This window comes from Narcine bancroftii, chromosome 6, assembly GCF_036971445.1.
Source record: "Narcine bancroftii isolate sNarBan1 chromosome 6, sNarBan1.hap1, whole genome shotgun sequence".
NCBI classification, from domain to species: Eukaryota; Metazoa; Chordata; class Chondrichthyes; order Torpediniformes; family Narcinidae; genus Narcine; species Narcine bancroftii.
Window position 1 is genome coordinate 53,505,426 of NC_091474.1, and position 27,400 is coordinate 53,532,825.

A 27,400-nucleotide genomic window follows, 5' to 3' on the forward strand; every position below is an offset into this window, starting at 1 on the left:
CTGGCAAGTGTGTGTTCAGTAAGGTGAAATTTTCAGTGTGCAGAGTTTTAGGTGAAAGGTTTAGGGGGAACATTAAGGGGAACTTCTTCATTAAGAGTGGTGGGAGCGTGGAAAGAGCTGCCATCTGACGTGAATGTGGGCTCACTCTTAAGTTTTAAGAATGAATTGGATAGATACATGGATGGGAGAGGTCAGTGGAACTAGCAGTATAAGGTTTTGGCATGGACGAGAAGGGCCGAATGGCCTGCTTTCTGCGCTGTAGTGTTCTATGATTCGATATGTATAAGTGCAATGTACAGATGCACCAAAATTCTTACTTGCTGCAGCTGACAAGGTACTTCTGTGATAAATCACCTACAATACTATTCATTAGATTACGCTGGTCTGGAAAGAAAGGAAAGTGTAAAAGGGACATATTAAAATTCACAATTCCAATTAAAGCAGGAAAACAGCATTGTTTCAATAACACAGGCAGACTGGAGTCTATTATGGCCAGGGTAGAAAGGGGAGGCCTGAACTCAAGCCCTTCAACTCGGCAATTATTTCAGTCAATCTCTTATCCAACCTTTCTGGAGGTGTTTCACCTTTCCTAAAACTAGGTGCCCAAAAGTGGACACAATGCTGCATTTTATTATGTCAATGAACGTGCTCAATTTATGTTTTTTTTTCCCCCAACCTTGATTCTTTTCTCTGGAGTGACAGAGGCTCAGGGAAGACCTGATAGGTCCATAAAAATAGGAGGGCACAGATAAGGAAAATGGTCAGTGTCTTCTTCCCAGGGTTGAAATGTCAATCATTTGAGGGCCTTTTGCAGGTGGGAGGGGGAAGTTGGAAGATTTGTGAGGCAAGATTTTACTTTACCCAGAGAGTGGAGGGTGCCTGATAAGGTCTGCTGGATGTCTACATTTAAAATTTTTAAAAATATTAAAAGACCTTGCAGTCACTTCCCAATCCACACCATCAACAGACTGTTTCCAGTTGCCTCTGGAACCTCGTGTTGAGTTGGTGTTTCTGGTCTGGTCACCACGGGCTTTGTTAATCTGGAGGAAGGTAGGGCCCCTGTTTTCTAACGTGCAGCTGTAGCACTACGAGGACACAGTGGTGCTGCGATAGGGTAGCTGCCTCACACTACGCACGTGTTCTGGGTTCTGTCTTGACATCTGACACTGGCTGTGAGGTGTGGATGCTCTCACTGCCACTTTTTGGGTCACCCTGGGAGCTCCATTTTCCTCCCACACGATTGGCTGCATGTTTGGAGTTTAATTACCCCCCACCTCCCCCCCCCCCCCCAGTGTGCGAGTGAGTGGAAGAAACTGAGGGGGTTGATGAGAATGTGGGGAGCATAGGTTACAGGGCAGCACTGTGGGACAGGATTGAGCAAAGGGAAGGTGGAGGGGCTGAGTGGGTCAAGCAGCATCCATGGAGTGGGAAGGTCAGTCAATGTTTTGGGGTGGGTCTAAAGTGAGAAGAATATCAAGGGGATGGGCAAATGAAGGATGGGAAAGGATGATGGAGATATCACTGAGGGGAGGTGGGGAGGTTTGGAGAGAAAAGTGAGTACAGGAGCAGGTGAAGGAGAGAAGGGGACAACGACCCAAGATCAGAATGGGAGGGGCCTCAAAGACTCGTGCTATAGGGGCTTCAACCACTCAGGGGTAGGAGGGATATAATATGCTGTTCCTCAGGTTTACGTTTGGTCTCGCCCCTGGCAAATGGATCAAATGTGATGGGCTAGCACAGATTGAATGGGGTGAATTTCTCTTTGTCACATGCAAAGACAAATCTGATGTGAGCTGGGGGGTGGAAAATAGGAAGTATCTGGAAAATGTAGTAAATAATGTATCAACTAGAACTGATTCACGGGGACCAAAATGAGGAAATTGCCCTGAAATAGTTAAAGGTGCTCCACCATCAAGTCAAGAATGAAGGGCAGTCTGTGGGCTAAATGGCCTTATGCACAGCGGAGGGAGTTTTCAGGATGAGGCTGTAGGGAAGATAGGAAGGGTGAGCTTCAAGCCGCTGATCAGGAAGGGTAGGAGCAAGGTTTGCCTGAGAACACTTTAACCTGAGTCTAATCTCCCTGTGCATCAGATGTTTGTGGTCGACAAAGTGGTGGGTGATAACTGTAATCTGCACGAGTTCAACATCACGGGATCTACCTATGCCCCGGAGGGGGAAATGTGAGTAACTCTTCCTCATCCTTCCCAACCAACTAAAACCCTTACCGCTTCCACTCATGGCATCAACCGATAGGTGCCTTTGTCAATCGTGGAGATCTGCATGTGCCCACTGAATGGCTGGGCTCTGACTCATTCAAGCCATGGTTTGCTGGCCATCCTGCTGAAGGGTGGCAGTGCCACCGAGGGGAAGGGATTGGTGTGTGGAGGGTTGAGGCCGATTGGGGAGGGATAATGGCTGAGGCTGAAGGGCCATGGGTGAAGGGTTTGTCCGTGAGGCTATGGAAAGATGGGGCTGGGATTGAACATGGGGAAGTGGAGGCTGGACAATGAGGTGGAGGGGGTGAACAAATCCCTTCCTCTCTTCAGTCTCTTTCTCCTTCACCTGTCATCCCTTTCTCCTCCACTGCTCTCCCCTTCTCCCCCACTGCGCTCTAAACCTCTCCCATTCTCTTCATCTTGTCACCCCTTTCTCCTCTCCCTTCTCCTTCTCCCCAGTCCTGTTCCTTCTCCCCTATCCCTCTCCACTCTCTAGACACCCATCCAATTCCACTCTCCCCTGCACCACTTTTTCCTCCTCTTTCCTCTCTCCCCTCCACTCTCTAGCCTCACCCCCATTCCCCTTAACATCCCTGTCACTCCCATCTCCTTTCCCCGTTCCTGTCACCTCTTTCTATCCCCTCCCCATTTCAATCCTATCCCCACTCCCCTGTCACCACTTTCTCCACTCTCTAGACCCTCATCCAATTCCACTCTCCCCTGCACCACTTTCTCCTCCTCTTTCCTCTCTCTCTCCCCTTCACCACTTTCTCAACTCAACCTCTCCCCTATCACTCTCTAATCCCACCCCCATGCCCCTTACTCCCCTGCCACCCTTTTTCTGCTCCCCTCTACTCAACCCTCATTTCCCTTTGTCTCCAGCCCCATGTACCTGCCTGCCTTTCTTCCCCTCCATGTTCTGGTTCCTGCCTCCTCCTCTGCATGACACCATAACCCTATAGCAGAAGTGTTTGTGGTTCAGATCCTGATTCACTGCAGATCCCTTAATCACGGTGCTGTTTCAGATGACCCTCTCACCTTCCTCCATGGACATCCCATGTGCCAGAACAATGTAAGCATCAGAGCAACTTCGAGAGCACCTGAACACAGAATCCAGCCATGGGATGACCCCTTCGGTCCCTATCATCTGAGTGCTACCTGTCTCGTTTTTGTCTCATCCCAGTGGCCCAGTTATTGTAATAAGAGAAAACTCTATCATAGCCTGACGAGCACTCACTCTGACCCTGTACTAAATGTGTGGGATAGGCTTTCTCCTTCACTGCTGGGAGGCAACAGATAGGCTAGGTCTGGGCATTTAAGCTGTCTCTACAGTTCACCTCTTGCACTATGGTCCACCTGTCAAAGGGCCCAGGCCCGAAACGTTGTAACCTTTTATTTCCTATGGACGCTGTGTGACCTGCTGAATTTCTCCAGAACATTAGTGTGTTGCATTCAGCACTTTCCATGCCACTGATCTCAATTAATTTCTTTCTTGATAGACTTATGGGCGATAAGCCCATTGAAACGAGTCAGTACGCTGGTCTTGTGGAGCTAGCTACTATTTGTGCCTTGTGCAATGATTCCTCCCTGGACTACAATGAAGTGAGTAGAAGCTTATTGATTATATTGCTGATCCTTAAATCTGCACCAACTGAAGATTCTCCACATTGTATCCTGGCTTGGTGCGCTCTTATGGAAAACATATGACTTTTTTATTCGAGACACGGGAGACTGCAGCTGCTGGAATCTGGGGCATGAAGAAAACAATCTGGTGGACAACTTCAGTGGGTCGAACAGCATCGGTGGAGGGTGGGGTGGGGGGGGGGGGGAGAAGAAGATGAAGTCCTAATGAGGATCTCTGATCTGAATTTTCAGGCAATTAACCCTTGTGAATGTAGTCAACCTTCTCGGCACTATGACTTTTGCCTGCTGTTGCCTGCCAAGCTCCTCGCTGATTGTGTGGATCCTATTCAAGAAGGGCACCATGTTTAGTACAGGTACACAATCCTTCATCCAGAACCCTTAGGGGACGGTGTGTTCCGAATTTTGCATTTTTCCAGATTTCAGAACAAAAGCCAACGGCCCCAGATTTAAGCCCACCTGAATTGTGCTGCCGTATCCACCCCCTTCCAGTCGCACTGGCGTCTCTCTCCCCCTCGCCCACCCGAGTTGTGCAGCCGTCTCTCCCCTGCCCATCCGAGTCGTGCTGCTGTCTCTCTCCTCCCCCCCCCCCCCCGCCTATCCGAGTCACGCTGCCATCTCCCCACCGCCCACCTGAGTCGCGCTGCTGTCTCTCTTCCCCCGTCCACCCGGGATGTGCTGCCGTCTCTCTCCCCCCGCACCTGCCCGAGTCACATTGTCATCTCTCTCCCCCCTCGCCCACCCAAGTCGCACTGCCGTCTCCCCCTCCCCCACCGCACGCTCGAATCATGCTGCCATCTCTCTCCCCGTTCGCCCACCTGAGTCGTGCTGCTGCCTCTCCCCCCCCCCGCCCAATGTATGCGTTTCTCTCTCTCTCTCTCTCTCTCTCTCTCTCCCTCTCTCCCTCCGCTGTACCAGCACCAGGAAAAAAATGCCGGATTTTAGATGTCTGGATAAAAGGATTGTGTACCTGTAGAAGGCTTATGCCCATAAAGGCAGCTTTTCATATTTCTCATGCCTGACTGATGTCCGCAGTCCTCCATCTCAGAACGTGCCAGTATTTACTCCAGCAACAAATCATCTGCTGGAGGGTCCCAGCAGCTCGTGGAGTGTCTGGAGATGAAGTCTGCTGCAAGGTCACCACTGTTTTGTTGATCCAGATTCCAGTATCTGCAGTATCCTGATTTCAGTATTAACTCAATATTGTTTCAATGCAATTTTAAATGGCAAACTTTATTTTGCTGAAAATGTGCTAGGAGTAAATGGACAAATTGCTTCCTGCCATCATATACTGCCGTGAAAATTTGGATCTCTATCCTATTAACCCCTGTGATGATTCCAACGGCTTTCCATGAAAACTAGTCATCCTCTCTCCTGTGACCCTCCAGTGACTCATTCAAACATTTACACCTACCTCCATCCCGCTAATGTGGACACATCTGGGAACTGCACAGGATTTTTTCTCGTATGGGATATCACCTTGTGTCATTTCCTTTTAAATGCACTAGACAAGTTTTGATCGACTTTCAGGACTTGTGTGTCTAAAAAGCTTGAATCTGTCATTGCAGTGTAATCTAAAAGAGATTTCCTGGCCTACTGGTAGATGCTACTCATAGGAACACAAAAACATAAAAAATGAGCAGGAGTTGACCAATTGGCCCATTGAGCCCGCTTCATCTGTTTCATAATGGCTGATCTGGCCGTGGACTCAGCTCAACTTACCACCCGTTCCCCGTAACTCTTAATTCCCTAATATGCAAAAAAACTGTCTGTAATTTAAATGCAGTAAAACCCCTGGTATCTGACACCTACAAGGATTAGAAGACGCCAGATAAGTGTTTTCGGGTTGTTTGAGACTTACTCTTAACAGTGCCTAACGAAAACACCGGCATTGTATTTAAAAGACTAAAACCAAAAATACTACACTATCCTTACCCTGGACAAACTTGCATGAGGATATAAAGCATTTTATTTTATTTTCAGTCACATTCTTTGAAGACATTTAACCGTCGCTGCACTTGTAGATTCCTCCCCTTCCACGGATCCGCCAGAAAGATGAACAATAACATTATAGATAATTAACCACCCCTCCTCCCCAAGTTTATGGTTAAGGCCTCTGACCAGGGTGATTCTTTCTAAGCAACGATAAGAAGACACTTTAAGAGAGTCACCCCAACAGTGAACGGCTCTTGATCCTGGGCGATGCCATTGCTGTTCCACGCAACTTTATTCAAACAGCTGCTACGAGCAAAGCCCGACCAAGGCTCTCCACTGGCTGAATGTTTGCTCCCATCTTCACCAAAGTTTTATATATTACTTCAAAGAACGTTTACTTTTAGAATTTTAAACTTATGCATTTTTTACCTATTATTTTATTCTTATTTATGTTATCTTTTTATTTGTTTTCCTTGATTTTTTTTGCTGGTTGCTCGAGGTTGCTGGTTGCTAGAATTTTGGATACCAGGGGTTTCACTTTACATTCAGTGAGGAAGCCTCCACTGTTTCCTTAGGTGGAGAATTCCTTAGATTCACTGCTCTCTGGGAGAACCAGTTCCTCCTCATCTCCATCCTAAATTTATTCCTCTGAATCTTGAGGGTGTGTTCCCTAGTTCTCCCTGACCAGTGGAAGTAACCTTCCTGCTTCTATCTTACCGATTTCTCTCATAATTTTATGTTTCTATCAGATCCCTTGTCATTCTTCGAAATTCCAGACAACTCAATCTCTCCTCATAGGCCAACTGCCCGCCCCCTCCCACCCCCCATCTCTGGAATCAACCTGGTGAACCTCCTCTGCACCCCCTCTAAAGCCAGTACATCCCTCCTCAAGTAAGGAGACCAGAGCTGCACACATTTCTCCAGATGCGGCAGAACCTCCCAGCTCTTATATTCAATTGCTCTAGCAATGAAAGCCAACATTACATTTGTCTTCTTTTTTTAATTTAAAAAAAAAATTTCACACTATGAACCATGTTAACCAAAATACACACAAACATTTCCCTCTTGAATATACACAGTGTCATTTTCTCCCCTTTTCCCCCTCTCTTCCCTCCCTCCTTCCCTACCCACTAAACGTTTAACATATACAATACAATAAACCCATTAAACAATGTCATCACACAATGAAAATAAACAAGAAAATTGTGTCATCTACTTTTACACACTGGGTCAGTTCATTTCGCCTTCTCATTCTATCATTTTAGGGGTGGAGGTTTGCGGTAGGGCCTCTCTGTTATGTTCCATGTATGGTTCCCAAATTTGTTCGAATACTGTGACGTTATTTTTTAAATTATATGTTATTTTTTCCAATGGAATACATTTATTCATTTCTATGTACCATTGCTGTACTCTCAGGCTCTCTTCTGATTTCCAGGTTAACATTATACATTTTTTTGCTACAGCTAAGGGTATCATAATAAATCTTTTTTGTGCTTCATCCAAATTGAGGCCTAGTTCTTTTAGTTCTTTACTTCTTATATTACTTAGAAGAAAGATGCATTAAGATGAATATCTTCCCAAGGATACAATACCTATTTCAATCCTTACCAATTTCCTTAACAGAGAAATTCTTCAATGAGCTAAAGAAAATAATAAGGAAGTTCTTATGGAAAGGGGAGAAACCGAGGATAGTGCTAGATAAATTAACAGAATGGTACAAACAAGGGGGCTTACAGCTACCAAACTTTTAAGAATTATTATAGAGCATCACAACTAAGATATCTATCAGATTTTTATCAAACAAGGGAAAAACCAGATTGGACCAGGATAGAGCTAGATAAAATAGGGGACAAGGTACCAGAACATATACTTTATAAGTGGATGAAAAGCTAGTGCAACATAGAAGTTCACCAGTAGTGCACCATCTGCTCAACATTTGGAAGATTCATGTAGAAAGGAAAAAAACAAATGACCAACTACCAAAATTATTATTGATGCAAAATCAACTAATCCCTTTCACAACAGATAACCTTTCCTTTAGAGAATGGGAAAGAAAAGGGATCAAAAGAATAGAAAATTGTTTATTGGGAAATAATTTATTATCTTTTGAACAAATGAAGTACAAATATGGAATAACTCACGGTACGATGTTTGCATGTCACCAACTGAAAACCTACTTGAAGGACAAATTGGGAAGCAGACTAAGGTTACCAGAAGGAAGCAATTTTGAATATGTGATTACAGACACAATGATAATTAAAAGATTTATAACAAACATGTACATCAAACTGCAAGAGAAAGAGAATGATGAAATAAGTTATAAACCCAAACAAAAGTGGGAACAAGATCTAAACATAAAGATAAAATTGAAATATGGAAAAAGCTATGCTCCGGAACTATGAGAAATACAATAAACACAAGATTACGCATGATACAATATAATTGGTTACACAGGCCCCAAAAGTTAAATAAATGGGACCCATCAGTATCAGATAGATGTTTTCGCTGTAAGAAGGAAACGGGAACAACAGTACATGCAATTTGGGCATGTGAGAAAGTGGAAAAGTTTTGGGAAGATCTAAAACAGGTATTAAATAAAATCACAAAAAGCAACAAACCAAAAAATCTGGAGATCTTCTAAGTAACATTCTGATGGTCTGTTGTACCTGCAAACCAACCTTTTGCGATACACCCACAAGCACTCCCAAGTCTCTCTGCCCAATAGCATGCTGTAGTGTTTGTTCATTTAACTAATAACCTGTTTGAAATCTACTATTTTTAAACATTCTTTCCTAATTCCATCTTCGTCCAGACAAAGGGAGTTTATGAGAAGGTTGGAGAAGCCACAGAAACGGCTCTCGTGTGCCTTGTGGAAAAGATGAACGTTTTCAACACTGATGTCAATCACATCACTAAAGTCGAAAAAGCTACCTACTGCAACAATGTGAGTATTCGGTTGTGGTTTCCCAAATTCTGATGTTAACTTGATTTAACCAAAGGTTTTTTTTAAAAATCATCATCTACTTGCTACAGCAAGCCTTAAAGGTTCCTGTGGCTTACACTCTGTGGCCCTTCTCTTACAGACCATCAAGCAGCTAATGAGGAAGGAAGTGACACTCGAATTCTCCCGTGATCGCAAGTCCATGTCCGTCTACTGTTCCACGGACAAACAGTCCAGCAAATTAGGGAGCAAGATGTTTGTGAAGGTGAGCAAATGTCAACCTCTGTAACCCAGGATTGTAAGACTTTAGCAGGTGATCAGTGTAGAGTCCCCTCAGACACCAGGTGATCAGAGTAGAGTCTCCTCAGACACCAGGTGATCAGTGTAGAGTTCCCTCAGACACCAGGTGATCAGAGTAGAGTCTCCTCAGACACCAGGTGATCAGTGTAGAGTTCCCTCAGACAGCAGGTGATCAGTGTAGAGTCTCCTCAGACACTAGGTGATCAGTGGAGTTCCATCAGACAGCAGGTGATCAGTGTAGAGTTCCCTCAGACACCAGGTGATCAGAGTAGAGTCTCCTCAGACACCAGGTGATCAGTGTAGAGTTCCCTCAGACACCAGGTGATCAGAGTAGAGTCTCCTCAGACACCAGGTGATCGGTGTAGAGTTCCCTCAGACAGCAGGTGATCAGTGTAGAGTCTCCTCAGACACTAGGTGATCAGTGGAGTTCCATCAGACAGCAGGTGATCAGTGTAGAGTTCCCTCAGACACCAGGTGATCAGAGTAGAGTCTCCTCAGACACCAGGTGATCAGTGTAGAGGTCCCTCAGACACCAGGTGATCAGAGTAGAGTCCCCTCAGACACCAGGTGATCAGTGTAGAGTTCCCTCAGACAGCAGGTGATCAGAGTAGAGTCTCCTCAGACACCAGGTGATCAGAGTAGAGTCTCCTCAGACACCAGGTGATCAGTGTAGAGTTCCCTCAGACAGCAGGTGATCAGTGTAGAGTCCCCTCAGACACCAGGTGATCAGAGTAGAGTCTCCTCAGACACCAGGTGATCAGTGTAGAGTTCCCTCAGACACCAGGTGATCAGAGTAGAGTCTCCTCAGACACCAGGTGATCAGTGTAGAGTTCCCTCAGACAGCAGGTGATCAGTGTAGAGTCTCCTCAGACACTAGGTGATCAGTGGAGTTCCATCAGACAGCAGGTGATCAGTGTAGAGTTCCCTCAGACACCAGGTGATCAGAGTAGAGTCTCCTCAGACACCAGGTGATCAGTGTAGAGTTCCCTCAGACACCAGGTGATCAGAGTAGAGTCCCCTCAGACACCAGGTGATCAGTGTAGAGTTCCCTCAGACAGCAGGTGATCAGTGTAGAGTCTCCTCAGACACTAGGTGATCAGTGTAGAGTTCCCTCAGACAGCAGGTGATCAGAGTAGAGTCTCCTCAGATACCAGGTGATCAGAGTAGAGTCTCCTCAGACACCAGGTGATCAGTGTAGAGTTCCCTCAGACAGCAGGTGATCAGAGTAGAGTCTCCTCAGACACCAGGTGATCAGTGTAGAGTTCCCTCAGACAGCAGGTGATCAGTGTAGAGTCTCCTCAGACACCAGGTGATCAGTGTAGAGTTCCCTCAGACAGCAGGTGATCAGTGTAGAGTCTCCTCAGACACTAGGTGATCAGTGGAGTTCCCTCAGACAGCAGGTGATCAGAGTAGAGTCTCCTCAGACACCAGGTGATCAGAGTAGAGTCTCCTCAGACACCAGGTGATCAGTGTAGAGTTCCCTCAGACAGCAGGTGATCAGAGTAGAGTCTCCTCAGACACCAGGTGATCAGTATAGAGTTCCCTCAGACAGCAGGTGATCAGTGTAGAGTCTCCTCAGACACTTGGTGATCAGTGGAGTTCCCTCAGACAGCAGGTGATCAGAGTAGAGTCTCCTCAGACACCAGGTGATCAGAGTAGAGTCTCCTCAGACACCAGGTGATCAGTGTAGAGTCCCCTCAGACAGCAGGTGATCAGTGTAGTGTCTCCTCAGACACCAGGTGATCAGTGTAGAGTTCCCTCAGACAGCAGGTGATCAGTGTAGAGTCTCCTCAGACACTAGGTGATCAGTGGAGTTCCATCAGACAGCAGGTGATCAGTGTAGAGTTCCCTCAGACACCAGGTGATCAGAGTAGAGTCTCCTCAGACACCAGGTGATCAGTGTAGAGTTCCCTCAGACACCAGGTGATCAGAGTAGAGTCCCCTCAGACAGCAGGTGATCAGTGGAGTTCCCTCAGACAGCAGGTGATCAGAGTAGAGTCTCCTCAGACACCAGGTGATCAGTGTAGAGTTCCCTCAGACAGCAGGTGATCAGTGTAGAGTTAATCTGAAATAAAGGCAGCTCCCAGCAGTTCTGGTAGCATCAGAGCAAAGGCAAATGCCTCAGATCTAACTTGCTTGAGATGCGCGGTGGGTCAGGAAATGCCTGTGGAGTGTGGAACAACTTGTCTCCGGTGTTACACTCAACAACTGAAGCGCAGCACTTGGGGTGGAGAATTGGAAAGTGGGCAGGAGAGGAGTTGGTCTCTTTAGGTTGATGCCTCATAGTTACCACACAGTGCAGCATTGTGGAGAAGTAGTTCGGCACCAGTGACTTCAGAACTGTCTGATGAGAACGTTATTTCTTTAGGGGGCCCCTGAAGGAGTCATTGAACGTTGCAATTATGTCCGCTTCGGCACTTCCAGGGTGTCGCTGACACCTCAATTGAAGGAGAAGATCCTGAGTGTGATCAAGGAATGGGGAACGGGACGGGACACCCTACGCTGTCTGGCACTGGCAACACGAGATGACCCACCCAGGATGGAGGACATGGACCTGGAGGATGCCACAAACTTTGTCAAGTATGAGGTGAGTTATCTTGCTTCTGTAGTGTGTGTGGGTATGTGTGGTTTTGTGGGTGAATGGGTTTGTGCTTGTGTAGGTGTGGTTGTGTGTGTGGTTTTGTGCTTGTGTGGCTGTGTGTGTGGTTTTGTGTGAGGGTGGGTGAGTGGGTGTGTGCTTGTGTGGGTGGGTGGGTGAGTGTGAGTGTGTGGGTGTGAGCTTGTGTGTGGGTGTGGTTTTGAGTGTGTGGTTTTGTGTGTGTGGGTGGGTGAGTGTGTGTTTGGTTTTGTGTGTGTGCTTGTGTGGGTGGGTGAGTGGGTGTGTGTGGTTTTGTGTGTGGGGGGTGAGTGTGGTTGTGTGCTTGTTTGGTTTTGTGTGGGTGTGTGTGGGTGAGTGCTTGTGGGGGTGTGTGGTTGTGTGTGGTTTTGTGTGTGGGGGGTTGAGTGGGTGAGTGTGTGCTTGTGTGGGTATGTGGGTGGGTATGTGCTTGTGTGGGTGTGTGGTTTTGTGTGTGGGTGTGTATGGGTGAATGGATGTGTGCTTGTGTGTGTGGGTGGGTGAGTGTTTTATGTGTGTGGGTGTGTATGGTTTTGTAGGTGTATGCTTATGTGGTTGTGTGTGTGGTTTTGTGTGGGTGGGTGTGTGTGTGGGTGAGTGCTTGTGTGGGTGTGGTTTTGTGTGTGGGTAGTTGAGTGGGTGGGTGTGTGCTTGTGTGGTTTTGTGAGGGTGTGTGGGTGTGCTTGTGTGGGTTTGTGTGTGAGTGGGTGTGTGCTTCTGTGGGTGTGGGGTTTTGTGTGTGGGTGGTTGAGTGGGTGGATGTGTGGGTGTGTGGTTTTGTGTGGGTGTGTATGGTTTTGTGGGTGAGTGTGGGTGTGTGCTTGTGGGTGTGTGCTTGTGTGGGTGTGTGGTTTTGTGTGTTGGAATGTGGTTTGGTGAGTGTGGATGTGTGCTTGTGTGGGTGTGTGTGGCTATGTTTTTTTGTGTGTGTGGGTGTGTGCTTGTGTGGTTGTGTGTGTGGGTATGTGATTTGGTGAGTGTGGATGTGTGCTTGTGTGGGTGTGTGTGGCTATGTGTGTTTTTTTGTGTGTGTGGGTGTGTGCTTGTTTGGTTGTGTGTGTGGCTTTGTATGTGTATATGGGTGTGTGGTTTCGTGTGGGTGTGTGGTGTGTGGTTTTGTGTGGGTGAATGGGTGTGTGCCTGTGTGCTTGTGTGAGTGGGTGAGTGTGGGTGTGTGGTTGTGTATGTGTGTCTGTGTGGTTGAGTGTGGGTGGTTTTGTGTGTATCTGTATGTTTGTGTGGTTTTGAGTGTGTCTATGTTTGTATGAGTGTGTGCTTGTGTGGGTGTGTGCTTGTGTGGTTGTGTGGGTGGGTGAGTATGGGTGTGTGGTTGTGTATGTGTGTCTGTGTGGTTGAGTGTGGGTGGTTTTGTGTGTATTTGTATGTTTGTGTGGTGTGTGGTTTTGAGTGTGTCTATGTTTGTATGAGTGTGTGCTTGTGTGGGTGTGTGGTGTATCTGGTTTTGTGTGTGTGGTTGAGTGTGTCTGTGTGGTACCGCAGAGCCTACCTCACTGACAAAAGGCAAAGGAGGAAAAACCCAACACCCAACCCCAACCAACCAATTTTCCCCTGCAACCGCTGCAATCGTGTCTGCCTGTCCCGCATCGGACTTGTCAGCCACAAACGAGCCTGCAGCTGACGTGGACTTTTTACCCCCTCCATAAATCTTCGTCCGCGAAGCCAAGCCAAAGAAGAAGATGTTTGTATGAGTATATGTGTGTGTCTGTGTGGTTGAGTGTGTGTATGTTTGTGTGTGTGTTTTTGAGAGTGTGTATGTTTGTATGAGTGTGTGTGGTTTTGTGTGTGTGGGTGTGCATGTGGTTTGTGTGTGGTTGTATGTGTCTGGTTGAGTGTGTCTGTGTGGTTTTGTGTGTGTCTATGTTTGTGTGTATGTGTGTGTGGTGTGTATGTTTGTGTGTGTGTGTGTGTGTGGTGTTGTCTTTGTATAAGAGGGGAAGAGACCGTTGGAGGAATGTTCTCTATTCTGTTCTTTGCTAATTACGAAAACAACAGCACCTTCCATGCTTTTGAGGGTGTTCCTATTCAGGGCACCAGCAATATCTGTCTGTGTGGTATTAGTTTCATGAGGACTTTGGATCTATTTTGGACCTGCTGTGTTTTGGATCAACCATTTGACCTGACAAGAGCTAGGAATTGGAAGTCATTTTGTCTGTTTCAAAGAGAAATCTACAATTAAAGATCAGGAGATCAGACTGGGTCTGGTTCCCAGGGACCTGTCGACAGAGATCAGATCAGGCAGGGTCTGGTTCACAGAGAGCTATCATCAGGGATCAGACAGGGTCTGGTTCACAGGGACCTGTTGTCAGGGATCTGATCAGATTGGGTCTGGTTCACAGGAACCTGTCGACAGGGATCAGATCAGACTGGGTCTGTTTCACAGGGAGCTGTCGTCAGGGATCAGACAGGGTCTGGTTCACAGGGACCTGTCGACAGGGATCAGATCAGACTGGGTCGGGTTCACAGGGAGCTGTCGTCAGGGATCAGACAGGGTCTGGTTCACAGGGACGTGTTGTCAGAGATCTGATCGGATTTGGTCTGGTTCACAGGAACCTGTCAACAGGGATCGGGTCAGACTGTGTCTGGTTCACAGGGACGTGTTGTCAGAGATCTGATCGGATTTGGTCTGGTTCACAGGAACCTGTCAACAGGGATCGGGTCAGACTGTGTCTGGTTCACAGGGACCTGTCAACGGGGATCAGATCAGATTGGATCTGGTTCACAGGAACCTGTCGACAGGGATCAGATGAGATTGGGTCTGGTTCACAGGCTACCTCCTGCCTGACGGAAGCGGAGAGCAGAGGTTGTGACCAGTTTGGTGGGGTCTGTTGTGAGGTTGGAAACCTCTTATCTGAAGGGAGCGGTGAGATGGGGCAGTGGTGATGGGGTCCTTCATGGAATAGTCTGTCCCCTACCTGAAGGGAGCGGTGAGAAGAGGATGTAACCACATTGAACGTGGATGACGCTGAAGCAGTGTCCTTCTTCTCCATAGACTGACCTGACATTTGTGGGCTGCGTGGGCATGTTGGACCCACCGAGGAAGGAGGTTGTCCATTCCATCCAGATGTGCGAGAAGGCCGGTATCCGGGTGATCATGATCACTGGTGACAACAAAGGCACTGCCATCGCCATCTGCCGGCGAATTGGAATCTTCAGTGAGAACGAGGACGTGTCGGAGAAGGCGTACACAGGCCGTGAGTTTGATGACCTCTCTCTGGAGCAGCAGCGGGAGGCTTGTCGCTCCACACGGTGCTTTGCCCGAGTCGAACCCTCACACAAGTCCAAGATCATTGAGTACCTGCAGTCATTCGATGAGATCACGGCCATGGTGAGTTAAGGGAGCTCCATGTCTCTACCTCTTTTTCAACCTGTCTACTTGGGCCAAACCTGGCTTCTCAGCTGAAGGTCGAGATAAACAAGTCTGCACATGCTAGAGTCTGGTGCAGTACACAGAAGGTCACATGGCAGTCGACATTTCTTTCAGCCCGCTCCTCCATCACTTTTCATCTTCTTTCTCTTTTACCCTCTCATCGGTGCTTTCACACTGAGATCTCAGTAAATTAGCATGTCAACAACCCGTGTTTAAAGTCGGATCGGAGCATTCACACTGAATCGAGAAAAGTGCGACTTTTTACATAGGGACCCGGCATCCCAGTGTGCAAAAGGAGTTGGGATCCGCGGCGTTACAGCATTGGCATCCCGGGAAGGTGGGACACTGAAGCGCATCAGCTCTGATACTGCCTACCCTGCCGGGTAAGTACCGGGATGAAAATGACCACCCTCCCCTTCACAAATACCGTGTTGGTCCTGTTTATACAGGCAGGTGAACCGGTAAAAAGCAGTGTGAAAGCACCTCACCTTTTAGCCTGCTTCCTCCCCCCCCGCTCCTCACCTGTTAGCCTGCGCCCTCCCCCCTCTCCTCACCTGTTAGCTTGCGCCCTCTCCTCATCTGTTAGCCTGCTTCCTCCCCCTCTCCTCACCCTTTAACCTGCTTCCTCCCTCCTCTCCTCACCTGTTAGCCTGCACCCTTCCCCTCACCTGTTAGCCTGCGCCCTCCCCCCTCTCCTCACCTATTAGCCTGCGCTCTCCCCCATCTCTCACCTGTTAGCCTGCACCCTCCCGCTTCTCCCCACCTTTTTATTCAGGCACATGCATATTTTTGCTTATACCTGGCCAAGGGCTCAAACCTGAGATGTAGGTTAGTCCTTACTTCCTCTGGACGTTGTGTGACCTGAGTTTCTCCAGCACATTTGTGCACTGCAGATTGCAGTGAGGCTGTCAGGCTGGGATATTCCTGGACACACCCTCCACACACCCAGCTCTTAATCCATGAAGCAACTGATTCTCAACAGTTTTGGCACAGTTCTTCTTGAAACATTTACGCCACTGGAGAGTTCCTCCTGCCTTAGCGTGCAACTTAATCAGAGCATTTCTGTGGGTGGGGTTTTCTGTGCCCTCATAATGAGGAGGTTGCTCTGGTCCACGTGAGTCACACTGGACCTCAGGACATTATTGCTGGCAGGAAATTCGGACCTCATATTTCCTCACACGTCCTTGAGTCGCACTGGACAGAGGCCTACCTGCTGGCTCTGTTCCAGTCCACACTGGATATCAACCTGCCCACTCTAATGATGAGAGTTTATTTTCATACGCATTAGTAAATTGTTCAAATGCTGCACACAGCTATGTAAAATAACAATAAATTAAATTAAAAGATTGCCTCAGCACTAAAAAGGGGAGACTATCGTTCCACTTTATTCCCCCATCAATTTCCCCCTCCATTCTACACCCTCTCACACACACACACACTACAGGCAAATTACAACACCAATTAACCCCTTTAGGACGCGAGAGGAAACTGGAGCACCTGAAGAACTCCCCACAGACAGTGCCCGAGGTTGGGATTGAACTGGGTCTTTGGAGGTGTTCTACAACTTATAGCACTGAGAACGTGAACAAAGTGTGGCCTCCTCCTTTGATTAAGTAAATATGGAAATCTGTTTGAGAGACGTTGCATCTGACTGCCTCTTGGTCAGCCAGGATTATACGTTCAGGACCCTGAGTGCTATCTTCACAAACCTACGGATGCAGAGACACAGAAAGAATTTAATTTGGGGAAATATTCAATCAGGCTATGTTGGGGTTTCAATGCTCTCGCACCTCTGACTTGGAAGGGATTGTGTGACGTCTGGGAGAACCAGCCCAGGAGAGAGCACTGACACCTTTCTTCTCTGCAGACTGGAGATGGCGTTAACGATGCGCCAGCCCTGAAGAAGGCTGAGATTGGGATCGCTATGGGTTCGGGGACCGCTGTGGCGAAGACTGCATCGGAGATGGTTCTGTCGGATGACAACTTCTCCACCATTGTGTCGGCAGTCGAGGAGGGACGGGCCATCTACAACAACATGAAGCAGTTTATCCGCTACCTCATCTCTTCCAACGTGGGTGAGGTGGTCTGGTGAGCCTTGTTTCTAACAAGATCAGTGATCTCCTGTCTGAGACGTGAGCAGAACCAGTGCTTGGCTGCTTGCTCCCACCGTTGTGTTATAGACTTTCCTGCCTGGGAATTCACCACTACAGGGGCTGAGGGAACAGCTCCAGGTCAAACCCATCGTCTATCTGATGCAGCAGAGTGAACCTCAGCAACTGCACTGTCGCAGTCCAGTCCAGTCCATCCCATCTATCTCAGTCCACCCCAGACTGTTGCAGACCCACGCAACCTGTCCTAGTCCAACTTTGTCTGTCCCAGTCCAACCCAGTTCCTCCCATTCCAACCTAGTCCATCCCAGTCTGATCCAGTCCATTCCAGTTCAACCCAGTCCATCTCAGTCTAGTCCAGCCCGCTCAAATCAATTCTGCCTATGCCATCCAGTCTGGCCCACTTCATCCCAGTCTAGCCTACTCTGTCCCAGTCCATTCCACTATGTCCCAGAGATCCATGGGGGAGCACTTCAGTGATAGTGACCACAGCTCCTGAACTTTGATATAGCAGATAAAATGGGGAAGTGTTTAACTGGGGAAAAGCTAATTATGATGGGATGAGGGAGGAACTAGGGAGAGTAAATTGGGAACAGATGTTCACAGGAGAAAGCACAGATGTGGAGGAAGTTTAGGGACCATGTGTGCAGGGTTCAGGAAGGAAAATATGGTAGGAAAAGGGTACCGTGGCTGATGAAACAGGTGAGGCAACAAGTCAAGAGGAAGAAGGAAACATACATTAGGGCAGGAAGGGCTCATATGGTAGCCAGGAAGGAGCTTAAGAAAGGACTTAGGGAAGGGAGCATGAGAAGGCCTTGGCATGTAAGATTAATGAAAACACCAAGGTGATCAATGCATATGTGAAGAACAGAAGGATGATGAGAATGAAGGTGGGGCCGTTAAAGGATAAAGGAGGCAGCATGTGCCTGGAGGCGGAGGAGGTTAGGGAGATCCTAAATGAGTACTTTGCTTTAGTATTCACAAGAGAAAGGGACTTTGATCAGGGTGAGGTTGGAGTAGAACAGGCCTGGATGCTGGACAATGTGGAGATTAAGGAAGAGGAAGTGCTGGATCTTCTTAAAACCATCAAGGTTGCTGTTCCTGGGGCCAAATGGGATATACCATAGGTTGTTGTCGGAAGAGAGGGAAGAGATACCTGAGGCATTGACAATGGCCTTTGCATCATCCTTGGCCACAGGGGAGGTGCCGGAGAATTGGAGAATGGCAAATGTGGTCCCCTTGTTTAAAAAAGGTAATAGGGAGAATCCTGGGAATTGTTGGTGGAAAAACTTATGGAGAGGATTTAAAAAAATATATTTTGTATTCTATTTTTTTCAAAACTATACGTAATAAAATTTTCAATATCACAGTATATTAAACTTTTTCTTACAAACAACAACAAACAAAAACAAAACAGTCCCTCCTTCCCCTCCCCACTTCTATACACATGGATCCACGCACAGTCAGAGCTTACGTATCTTTCAAATGTATAGAATACAACTGGGGAAACCATGTTTAAATATATATAACAATTGCATTTATAATCCTTTTTCTTTTTTATTAGTATATTTGGGCCCCACTGTGGTTGCCAGGTCTTTTCAGGATTCACGAGCATTTGGAGAAGTACAGTCTTCTCACGGATGGTCAACGTGGCTTTGTGAAGGGAACGTCATGCCTCACAAGCCTAATTGAGTTTATTGAGGAAGTAACAAAAGAAATCGATGAAAGTAATGGAGTAGATATTTTTTATTTTTAAATGTAGACATACAGCATGGTAACAGGCCCTTCCGGCCCATGAGCCCGTGCCACCCAATTACACCCCATTAACCTACAACCTGTGGTACGTTTCGAAGGGTGGGAGGAAATCAGAGCTCCCAGAGAAAACCCACACAGACAAGGGGAGAACATACAGACTCCTCTATGAGGGACTCATCCTGAAACCTAACTGTGTGCAAACTGAATTCATTTGCCTGTAGAAAGCAGAGAGTAGTCGTGGAAGGAAAGTATTCTGCCTGGTGACTAGTGCAGTTCTACAGGGATCTGTTCTGGGACCCCTGCTCTTTGTGAATTTTATAAATGACCTGGATGAAGAAATAAAGGGATGGTCAGTAAGTTTGCAGATGATATGAAGGTTAGAGGTGTTGTGAATAATGTTGAAGGTTGCCATAGGATACAACAGGATATAGACAGGATGTATTGGGCAAAAAAGTGGCAGATGGAGTTCAGTTCAGATAAGTGTGAGGTGATGCATTTTGCAAGGTCAAACTAGAAGGTTAAGTACAGGGTTAATGGTTAGTTACTTAAGAGTGTGGATGAACAGATGGACCTTGGGGGGTTCAAATCCATACATCCATCAAGGTCGCTGCACAGTTTGATAGGATAGTTAAGAAGGCCTGTGGGAAGCTGGGATTCATTAATAGGGGGATTGAGTCAGGTCATTCTGCATCTCTACAAATCTCTGGTAATGTATTCACTTCTGGTCACCTCATTATTGGAAGGATGTGGAAGCTATGGAGAGGGTGAAGAGGAGATTTCCCAGGATGTTACCTGGATTGGAAAATACATCTTCTTAGGCAAGGTTGGAAGAGTTGGGACATTTCTCTTTGGAGCATAGAAGGATGAGAGGAGACTTGATAGAGCTCTACGAGATTCTGAGAGGCATAGATAGGGTGGACAGCCAGCACCTGTTTCACAGGACAGGATCAGCAAACACTAGAGGATGTCTGTACAAAGTGAAGGAAGGAAAGTTTAGGAAAGACATTGGGGTGGGTTTTTTTTTACACAGAGTTGTGGGTGCCTAGAGTGCATTGCCAGGGGTGGTGGTGGAGGCTAGAACATTGAGGGCATTTAAGAGACTCTTAGACAGGCACATGGATGGAAGAAAAATAGGGGGTTAAGGGATAGGGAGGGTTTAGGTTTTTTTTAATATAGAGGTCAGCACAACATAGTGGACCGAAGGGCCTGTACTGTGCTATAGTGTTCTGTGTTTCTCTGTCCATCCCATCTGGTCCATCCCAATCCAGCCCCGTCAATCCCAGTTCAGTCTGTCCCAATCCAATCCACTCTGTCTCAGTCCAGTCTGTTCTAGTGCAGGCCCTGTATCCCAGTCTATCCCTGTCCCTCCTCATCTGTCCCATGTGGCCCACCCTGTCCCGGTCCATCCACCTCTATCTCAGTTTACCCAATCTGTCCCCATCAATCTCAGACCAGCCCATAGATCAATTCCATGGCATGCTTTGTGAGACCCATTTTCCAGCTGACCTGCTGTATGTGTCGGTTTGGCATCTCTGCCTTGAACATGTTAGCTAGGACCTACCTCTCTCCACTGGCCTTTACTCTCTAGTTAGTTATTTGTGGGCAGGGTTCTTGCTGCATACACATAGCAGTGGGCCAACACACACACACACACACACACACACACACAAACAGCACTGTGCCTACACATACGCACAGCGCTGTGTGTAGACTAGGGTTCTGCATACGCACACATGCACACTCTGGCTCGATCTTACTCATGTAAACATGCACACTCTTTCCCCCCCCCCCACTTTGCCGTAATACACTTTCTCATGACTCTTCCTTGTCTTCCATCAGCATTTTCCTCACTGCCATTCTGGGCTTGCCAGAGGCCCTGATCCCTGTGCAGCTGCTCTGGGTCAACTTGGTGACGGATGGTCTTCCTGCCACAGCTCTGGGCTTCAATCCTCCCGACCTCGACATCATGAGCAAGCCTCCTCGAAATCACAAGGAGTCGCTCATTAGTGGCTGGCTCTTCTTTCGATATATTGCCATTGGAGGTAAGCGAGCTGGGCGCACCCTGTTGTAGTATTCTTATCTGGAATTCAAGATGCACTTTTCTTTAGAATTAAAACATGCATCTTTTCCCATTTGTAGAGCCGCGTTACACAAGTACACCCTGCTTTACAAATATTTGCTTTACGCAAATTTGCTTTTATGAAGAAACCAGTGTTTGCTTTTCCAGAAGGAATTTTGCTTTTACGAAAGCAGCGAGCTGAGTGTGCAGCCCGCGCAGCTCCTTCCCCAGGAACTACTATGAGATGTTGTCGGACTCTGGCTTTACCTTACTCTTAAATTAGTCTATGTGTAGTCTGAGTCCAGCGTGTTCTTTGAATGAAGTGATAGGAGAAGGTATTCGGTTCAACAGTCAATTTATTACACAGCACAAGAATAAAACTTAACAGAGCTCTGGGTCACTCATTAGTTCATAGGTCACCTGCACAGTGAGCTACTCCCCAAGACTGACCCCTATTGTCCAGTTGGCTCAGTTTATATAGATCAACCTTATCATACAGAACAAAAGTTGGCTTCCTTTGCTAGATCTTTTTGCATAAGGGTTATCACAAGTCATCTCCTGTTTTGCAGATATCTGGGGTGTAGCACTCCCATCTTAATCCTCCAGGCCAGACTATCCTGTTGTGTTGATCAGAAATTAATTCATCCCCAGATATTTCTAATCACCATTCTGTTCCTGTCTGGCCAATTTCTGCTGTTCTCTTTAACACCTCCTCCTGCCTTAATCTTCCTCCTAGACTGGTTTTCCATTCCCTTTGTTTCTTGCAGGCCATTCTTTGTTCTGGTCTGGCCTGTGTCTCCTGTGCTACTCACCACCTCCTTCAGTTTGAGCATTCCTAAATCGTTTTATGCATTTCCTCTCCCTGTATTTGGGAGCAGACAATTTTGCTCAGCCAACTTTGCTCCATGCTGTGATTGCCACTTAATCACATTCCTCTTTTCCCCTGAACCATGCAGTAAATATACACTTATTAATTAATCATTTATTTCATAATGTTTTAACCCCTCGATTCCAACAATGTCAATGCATAGATGACTCTCTTCCATTTTCTCCTACATCCCGATCCCCTGCACCTCCCACCCTGTGATGTCACTAGGGTTGGTGCCACCCATTGTGGTAACTCATGATATAACCCCCTGCCCCCCCAAGTTTACGAGTGTACCATACATAGAATAAACAGAGAGAAACACAATCAGCTGCAGACTGTGTGATTGTAGTAAAAGCACTGAAATGCTGGAGGATCTCAGCTGGTCTATTCAGAACCTGGGATCTTTGTGACAAAGATATATTCCCGACGTTTTGGGCCTGGGCCCTCCTTCAAGGAAAAATCAGAAAAGGCAGAAATGGGATGTATCAGAAAGTCTCAGTATTCAAACAATGGGGGAGGAATCCATTCCAACAAAAGGTGTTCATTGGATGTGATAAGGGACTAGGTGAGAATTTATCACGTTCTGGCCAAAAGGAGACAGGGAATGGAGAGACGAAGAGGGAAGAAGGGGGTGGGGTGGGGGGGTGTGTTAACAAAAGTCAGAGAAGTCTATATTAATGCCATCTGGTTGGAGGGAGCCCAGTTGGAAGATGAGCTGTTGTTCCTCCAATTTACGGGTGGTCTCAGTCTGGCAGTGCATGAGACCATGGACAGACATGTTATCGAGGGAATGGGATGGGGAATTGAAATGAGTGGCCACTGGGAGATTCACCCTAAGCGATCTCCCTGTCTGTGTCCAGTCTCTCCAATGTAGAGGGAGCACTGGATGCAGTAGACGACCCTGCAGATTCACGTGAAATTTTGTTTCACTTGGAAGGACTGTCCGCTGTAATAGCGTGGATCTCCCAGTGGCCATCCATTCCAATTCTCCAACCCACTCCCTTGCTGACATATCTGTCCATGGGCACCCTCCAACCAGATGGCATTAAAATTGACATCTCTGGCTTTTGTTAAAAATTCTCTCCCCCCCACCCTCCACTGTCGTCTCTCCATTCCCTGTCTCCTTTCGCCCAGAATATGATTAATTCCACCTAGTCCCTTATCACATCCAATTAGCACCTTTTGTTGGTCTGGATTCCTCTCCCTTTGAATTCTGAGACTTTCTGATACATCCCGGTCCTGCCTTTTCTGATTTTTTTTTAAGAAGGGGTCAGGCCTGAAACGTTGGCGATATATTTTTGTGTCCTACAGATGCTGAATAGACTGGCTGAGTTCCTCCAGCATTTCATTGTGGTGTGTGTTCCTTGCATGTTTGGGAGCTGAGTGGGGGGGGGGGGGTCTCTGATTGGAGGTTCACAAAGTACATTTCTACTTTGTTGGCTGTGCATTTATCATATCATCCTGTTATTTTATTGGGACTGGGAACGCTAAAAAAAAATTTCGCACAGGAAGGAATGGTAATTGCTTCTTTGCTTTATGCCATTTGGGCTTACGAAAGGTTCCATAGGAACGCTCTAGTTCCGTAAAGTGGGGTATACCTGTATATTCACAGAGGAAAACGGCGCAAAGTCATTGTGTCATGCTCATTTCTACATTCCATTGTATCCTGTAGCATCACCCATTTTGAGCCCCTATTCCACTAATGTGCCAACCAAACCTTAGGGTTATGGATGTGAGGTGGGGAAGGGTTAGGTTGTTGTGAAGGGAGTTTACATAGGTCATCACACCGTCATGGGCCAAAGGACCAGTGCTTTGCTGTAATGTTCCATGACCCTTCCCCACACTGCCCTCACTTTGGCTGCACCCAGCCTTGGTGCACCCCTCAGCATGTGTTCCTGCAGCCTGGAATGTGCCATGTGGCAGCGTTCCCTCCCTGACATCTAACTGGGGACTCCTGATGTTACCTATTCAGTTCCTGAACTGCCACCAAGGGCACCATTTGTTGCGTCCCCAACTGCCCTTTAACCAACTTCTGGTGCAGCTGGGGAGAGAACTCCAGGATTTAGACCCAGCGATGACAAAGGTCCAGCGATGCTATTTCCCAGTCAGGATTTGGAAGGGTAAATGCAGGTGGAGCATACTGTTTGCATTTGACCTTCTCACTGATCACAGCAACGATATTGATGTAGGGGTGGGAGGGAACAGACACGCGTTCTGAAATTTACCGAATTACTGAATTGGAGGCCAAAGGAATGAGGGAACCTAGGTCATTTGGGATGAGACAGGAGTTTACTGTCTATGTTTACTATGTGCACATGCACCAAAATTCTTCCTCACTGCAGCCACCCTCAGGTACACCCACTGCAATATCATAGGTTAAATGACTACAATATGCAGAAAAATAGATCATAAATATAAAAGGCTTGGGAGATAAAATATTCTGTTACAGTTAGTACAAGGAAAGGGAAGCTTCTTTTCAAGAGTGCAGACAGATTTTTTTGGTGATCCCGGAGTAATGCATGGTGGAGGGTTAAGGTCAAGAGCCTGATAACTGAAAAAAATACCCTTCTTAAACCTGCAATTGCTGGTCTTCAGTACCTTCCGCCCAAAGGTAGCAGCAAAGAGTGGTGTGACCAGGGTGATGGGGTCCTTAATGATATTGGCTGCTTTCTTGAGGCAGTACCTCATGTGGACTTTCTAGCTTGTATTATAACCTCTTTCAATGATTCAGTCTCAAACTGAAGTTGTTTACGACTTGGAAGGAAAATAATCTCCCAATCAGGCTTCACATCTCCTGAAGGACTGGTGGGAACCTAGTGTCAGTGTGGACACAGAAATCTCTCAGTTCGTCTCTGGGGTCTGGGAGAGGGAACAGAGGGCATGTAGAAACTGCTATGCAGGACTTGTTTGCAGGAAATCCAGCGAACCTGGGGTTATTCTCTGTTAAAAGCAGTTCAGGAGAATTTTTAATTTGATAAACGTACAGGGTTTGTATGTTAATTGGATGTAAATTGGTGCCAGAATGGGATTTACTGTTCCGTATAAATTAAATTAAATATGAATAAGATTTGGATAGATTTAAACTACCAAAAGAACCAGAGGAGAAATTATTTTTTTTTTTTGCACATCATGCAGTTACAAACTGAATCTGATCCATCAGAATGATTTGAGGAGAGTGGGTTCTGGAAACCTTCCAGAGGGGGAGGTACACTACCTTGGAATGACTGAATGACCACACTCTGCTCCCATGTTTCTGGACTGGTCCATTCGTGGGTGGCAGGGATTAGGAGTGCCACAATCCTCTTGTCCGACCAGAGGTAACACTGTGGACCTTACCCTGCCTGTTGGTCTCTTTCAGTTTACGTCGGCCTGGCGACGGTGGGAGCAGCCACCTGGTGGTTCATGTACGATGAAAGTGGTCCGCAGGTCACCTTCAACCAGCTGGTAATGGAGCCTCAACCTTCTATCTGGGGAGGGGGAGGGGTCAACAATGCTGCAGAAACTCAGCAGGTCACGCAGCATCCATGCATAAAGCATAACCAACGATTTGGACCTGAGATGTCCTACCAGTGACAGCCCATGTACAGCAAACCTGTCAAGACTGTTGACATCCACGTTGACATCCCAGTCATTTCTTCCCATTGGCAATCTGTTCAGGGGTCCAAAGCATTGATGGCTCACTGCTTTGCTCCATCATCTCGGCCTAATTGACTCCAAACCAGACAGATTGTTAAAGGTTCTCTCTCATGGGTAATCCAGCTCTCAGCCTAATTGTTGTCAATAATGGGTGCTGTATTAAGGAAGTTTCTGACTGCCTGGGTTTAGTGTTTCTCTTAGTGATGGGAGGCTTAGAGAATTACCGTAGTTTTCATTCAGCCACATTTCCTGAATGTGGCAGAGAAACCCAACCAGGCATCGACAAGAGAGCAGTTCAATCAGAGGGCAAGTGCAGACAGCTCTCTAATCTCCAGGCACTCTGCATATAAGCCTCAACAAATCACGGACCCCTCCGTGCACCGACCTCTCCCAATCACAGGCTCCCCTGTGCACCAAGCTCACCCAATCACAGGCGTTTATGTGGACCAACCTTACCCAATCACTGGACCCCTATGTGGACCAGCTCCACCCAATCACAGGCTTCTACGTGCACCAACCTCACCCAATCGCAGGCCCCTATGTGGACCATTTCCACTCAATCACAGGTTCTTCTGTGCAAGAAACCTCTCCCAATCACAGGCCAGTCCATGCACAAACCTCAACCAATCACAAGCCTCTCCATGCACCACAGGTTTCTCCATGGACCAACCTCACCCAATCACAGGCCAGTCCATGCACCAACCTCAACCAATCACAGGTCATTTCGCACACCAACCCTATCAAATTACAGGCCCCACAACGCACTAATCTCACCCAATCACAGGCCTCTCCTTGAACCAACCTCACCTAATCACAGGCTCCTCCATGCATCAATTTTGCCCAAACTCAGGCCCTCAGTGCACACCAACCTGACCCCACTATTCACCAGACAAACAAGCTCATGGCCATGATCTTACTGAGTTCTGTCATATGGGTGAAGCACACACACATACCCCTCCTGCATAGACCCATACCACCTGCACCATGTGTGACCTCATGCTATCACACCACACCTGTCCATTAGATAAGCTGAAGACCTGCCGGAGGTCAGAGAGGCATCCTTCACACCTACTCTGTGTATTTGCAGTTGTTGATTGTCCATTCTCCCCCATGTGCCTGCCATCTCCAACTTCCCCTTCCAGCCTCCCATCTGGACAGCTCATCAACCCAACCAGCGAAAGGCAGAAGCTGCGGTGGACGGTGATTAGTATAGCAGTTCGCCCAACTCTATTGCAACGCCAGTGACCTGGGGTTGAATCTGCTATCTGTCAGGATTTTGTCAATTCTCCACATGACCACGTGGGTTTCCTCTGGATGCTCGCATTTCCTCCTTCCCTCCAGAACGTACAGGTCGGGAGGTTAATCGGCTGTTATTTGGGCCTCACACGGCTTTCTACCATGTTGTATCATCAAATTAATGATGCTGGAGGAACTCAGCCAGTCGCACAGTTTCTGGAGCTGGAAGTGGTCCCTTTACTGAGGAAAACATACATACATACTGGGGGAAATGGGCTGGGGAAGAGGCCCAGAGATGAAGGGACAGAAGGTGTGAGGGGTGGAGAAAGAGACCACCAGAAAGTTGTATGTGGGTGGAGAAAAGTTAAAGAAAATATCATTCACCAAGAGGTCAAGAAGAGTTGTTGTTCTACAGCACGGAAACAGACACTTTGGCCAAACTTATCCATATTGACCAAGCTAGTCCCATTGGCCTCCATTCGGCCTGTATCCCTCCAAACCTTTCCTATCAAATGTACTAAATGTGGTTTAAACATTACATTCACTTTCCTCCCTCAACCACTTCTTCTGGCAGCTTGTTCCCTTGGTGTGAAGAAGGTTCCCCCCCCCCCCCCCCCACTCCCCGGTACCTTTTCAATCCCTCCCCTTTGAAATGTTGGAGGAAACAGAAGCACCCATGGATTATGAGAAGAGCATGCAA

The 27,400-nt window shown here is 47.2% G+C and overlaps 1 protein-coding gene across 1 annotated transcript in view; it reads left to right on the forward strand.

Annotated features, from left to right (window-relative positions):
* atp2a3 (ATPase sarcoplasmic/endoplasmic reticulum Ca2+ transporting 3) overlaps nucleotides 1-27,400 on the forward strand; it is a 199,235-nt gene that overhangs the window by 133,522 nt on the left and 38,313 nt on the right. The window contains exons 9-17 of the mRNA XM_069885002.1: nucleotides 2,092-2,180; nucleotides 3,716-3,818; nucleotides 8,605-8,736; nucleotides 8,876-8,998; nucleotides 11,402-11,620; nucleotides 14,661-14,996; nucleotides 16,906-17,126; nucleotides 20,741-20,943; nucleotides 25,187-25,272. Coding sequence (XP_069741103.1) covers nucleotides 2,092-2,180; nucleotides 3,716-3,818; nucleotides 8,605-8,736; nucleotides 8,876-8,998; nucleotides 11,402-11,620; nucleotides 14,661-14,996; nucleotides 16,906-17,126; nucleotides 20,741-20,943; nucleotides 25,187-25,272 — 1,512 coding nt within the window. The remainder of the gene's footprint in view (nucleotides 1-2,091; nucleotides 2,181-3,715; nucleotides 3,819-8,604; nucleotides 8,737-8,875; nucleotides 8,999-11,401; nucleotides 11,621-14,660; nucleotides 14,997-16,905; nucleotides 17,127-20,740; nucleotides 20,944-25,186; nucleotides 25,273-27,400) is intronic.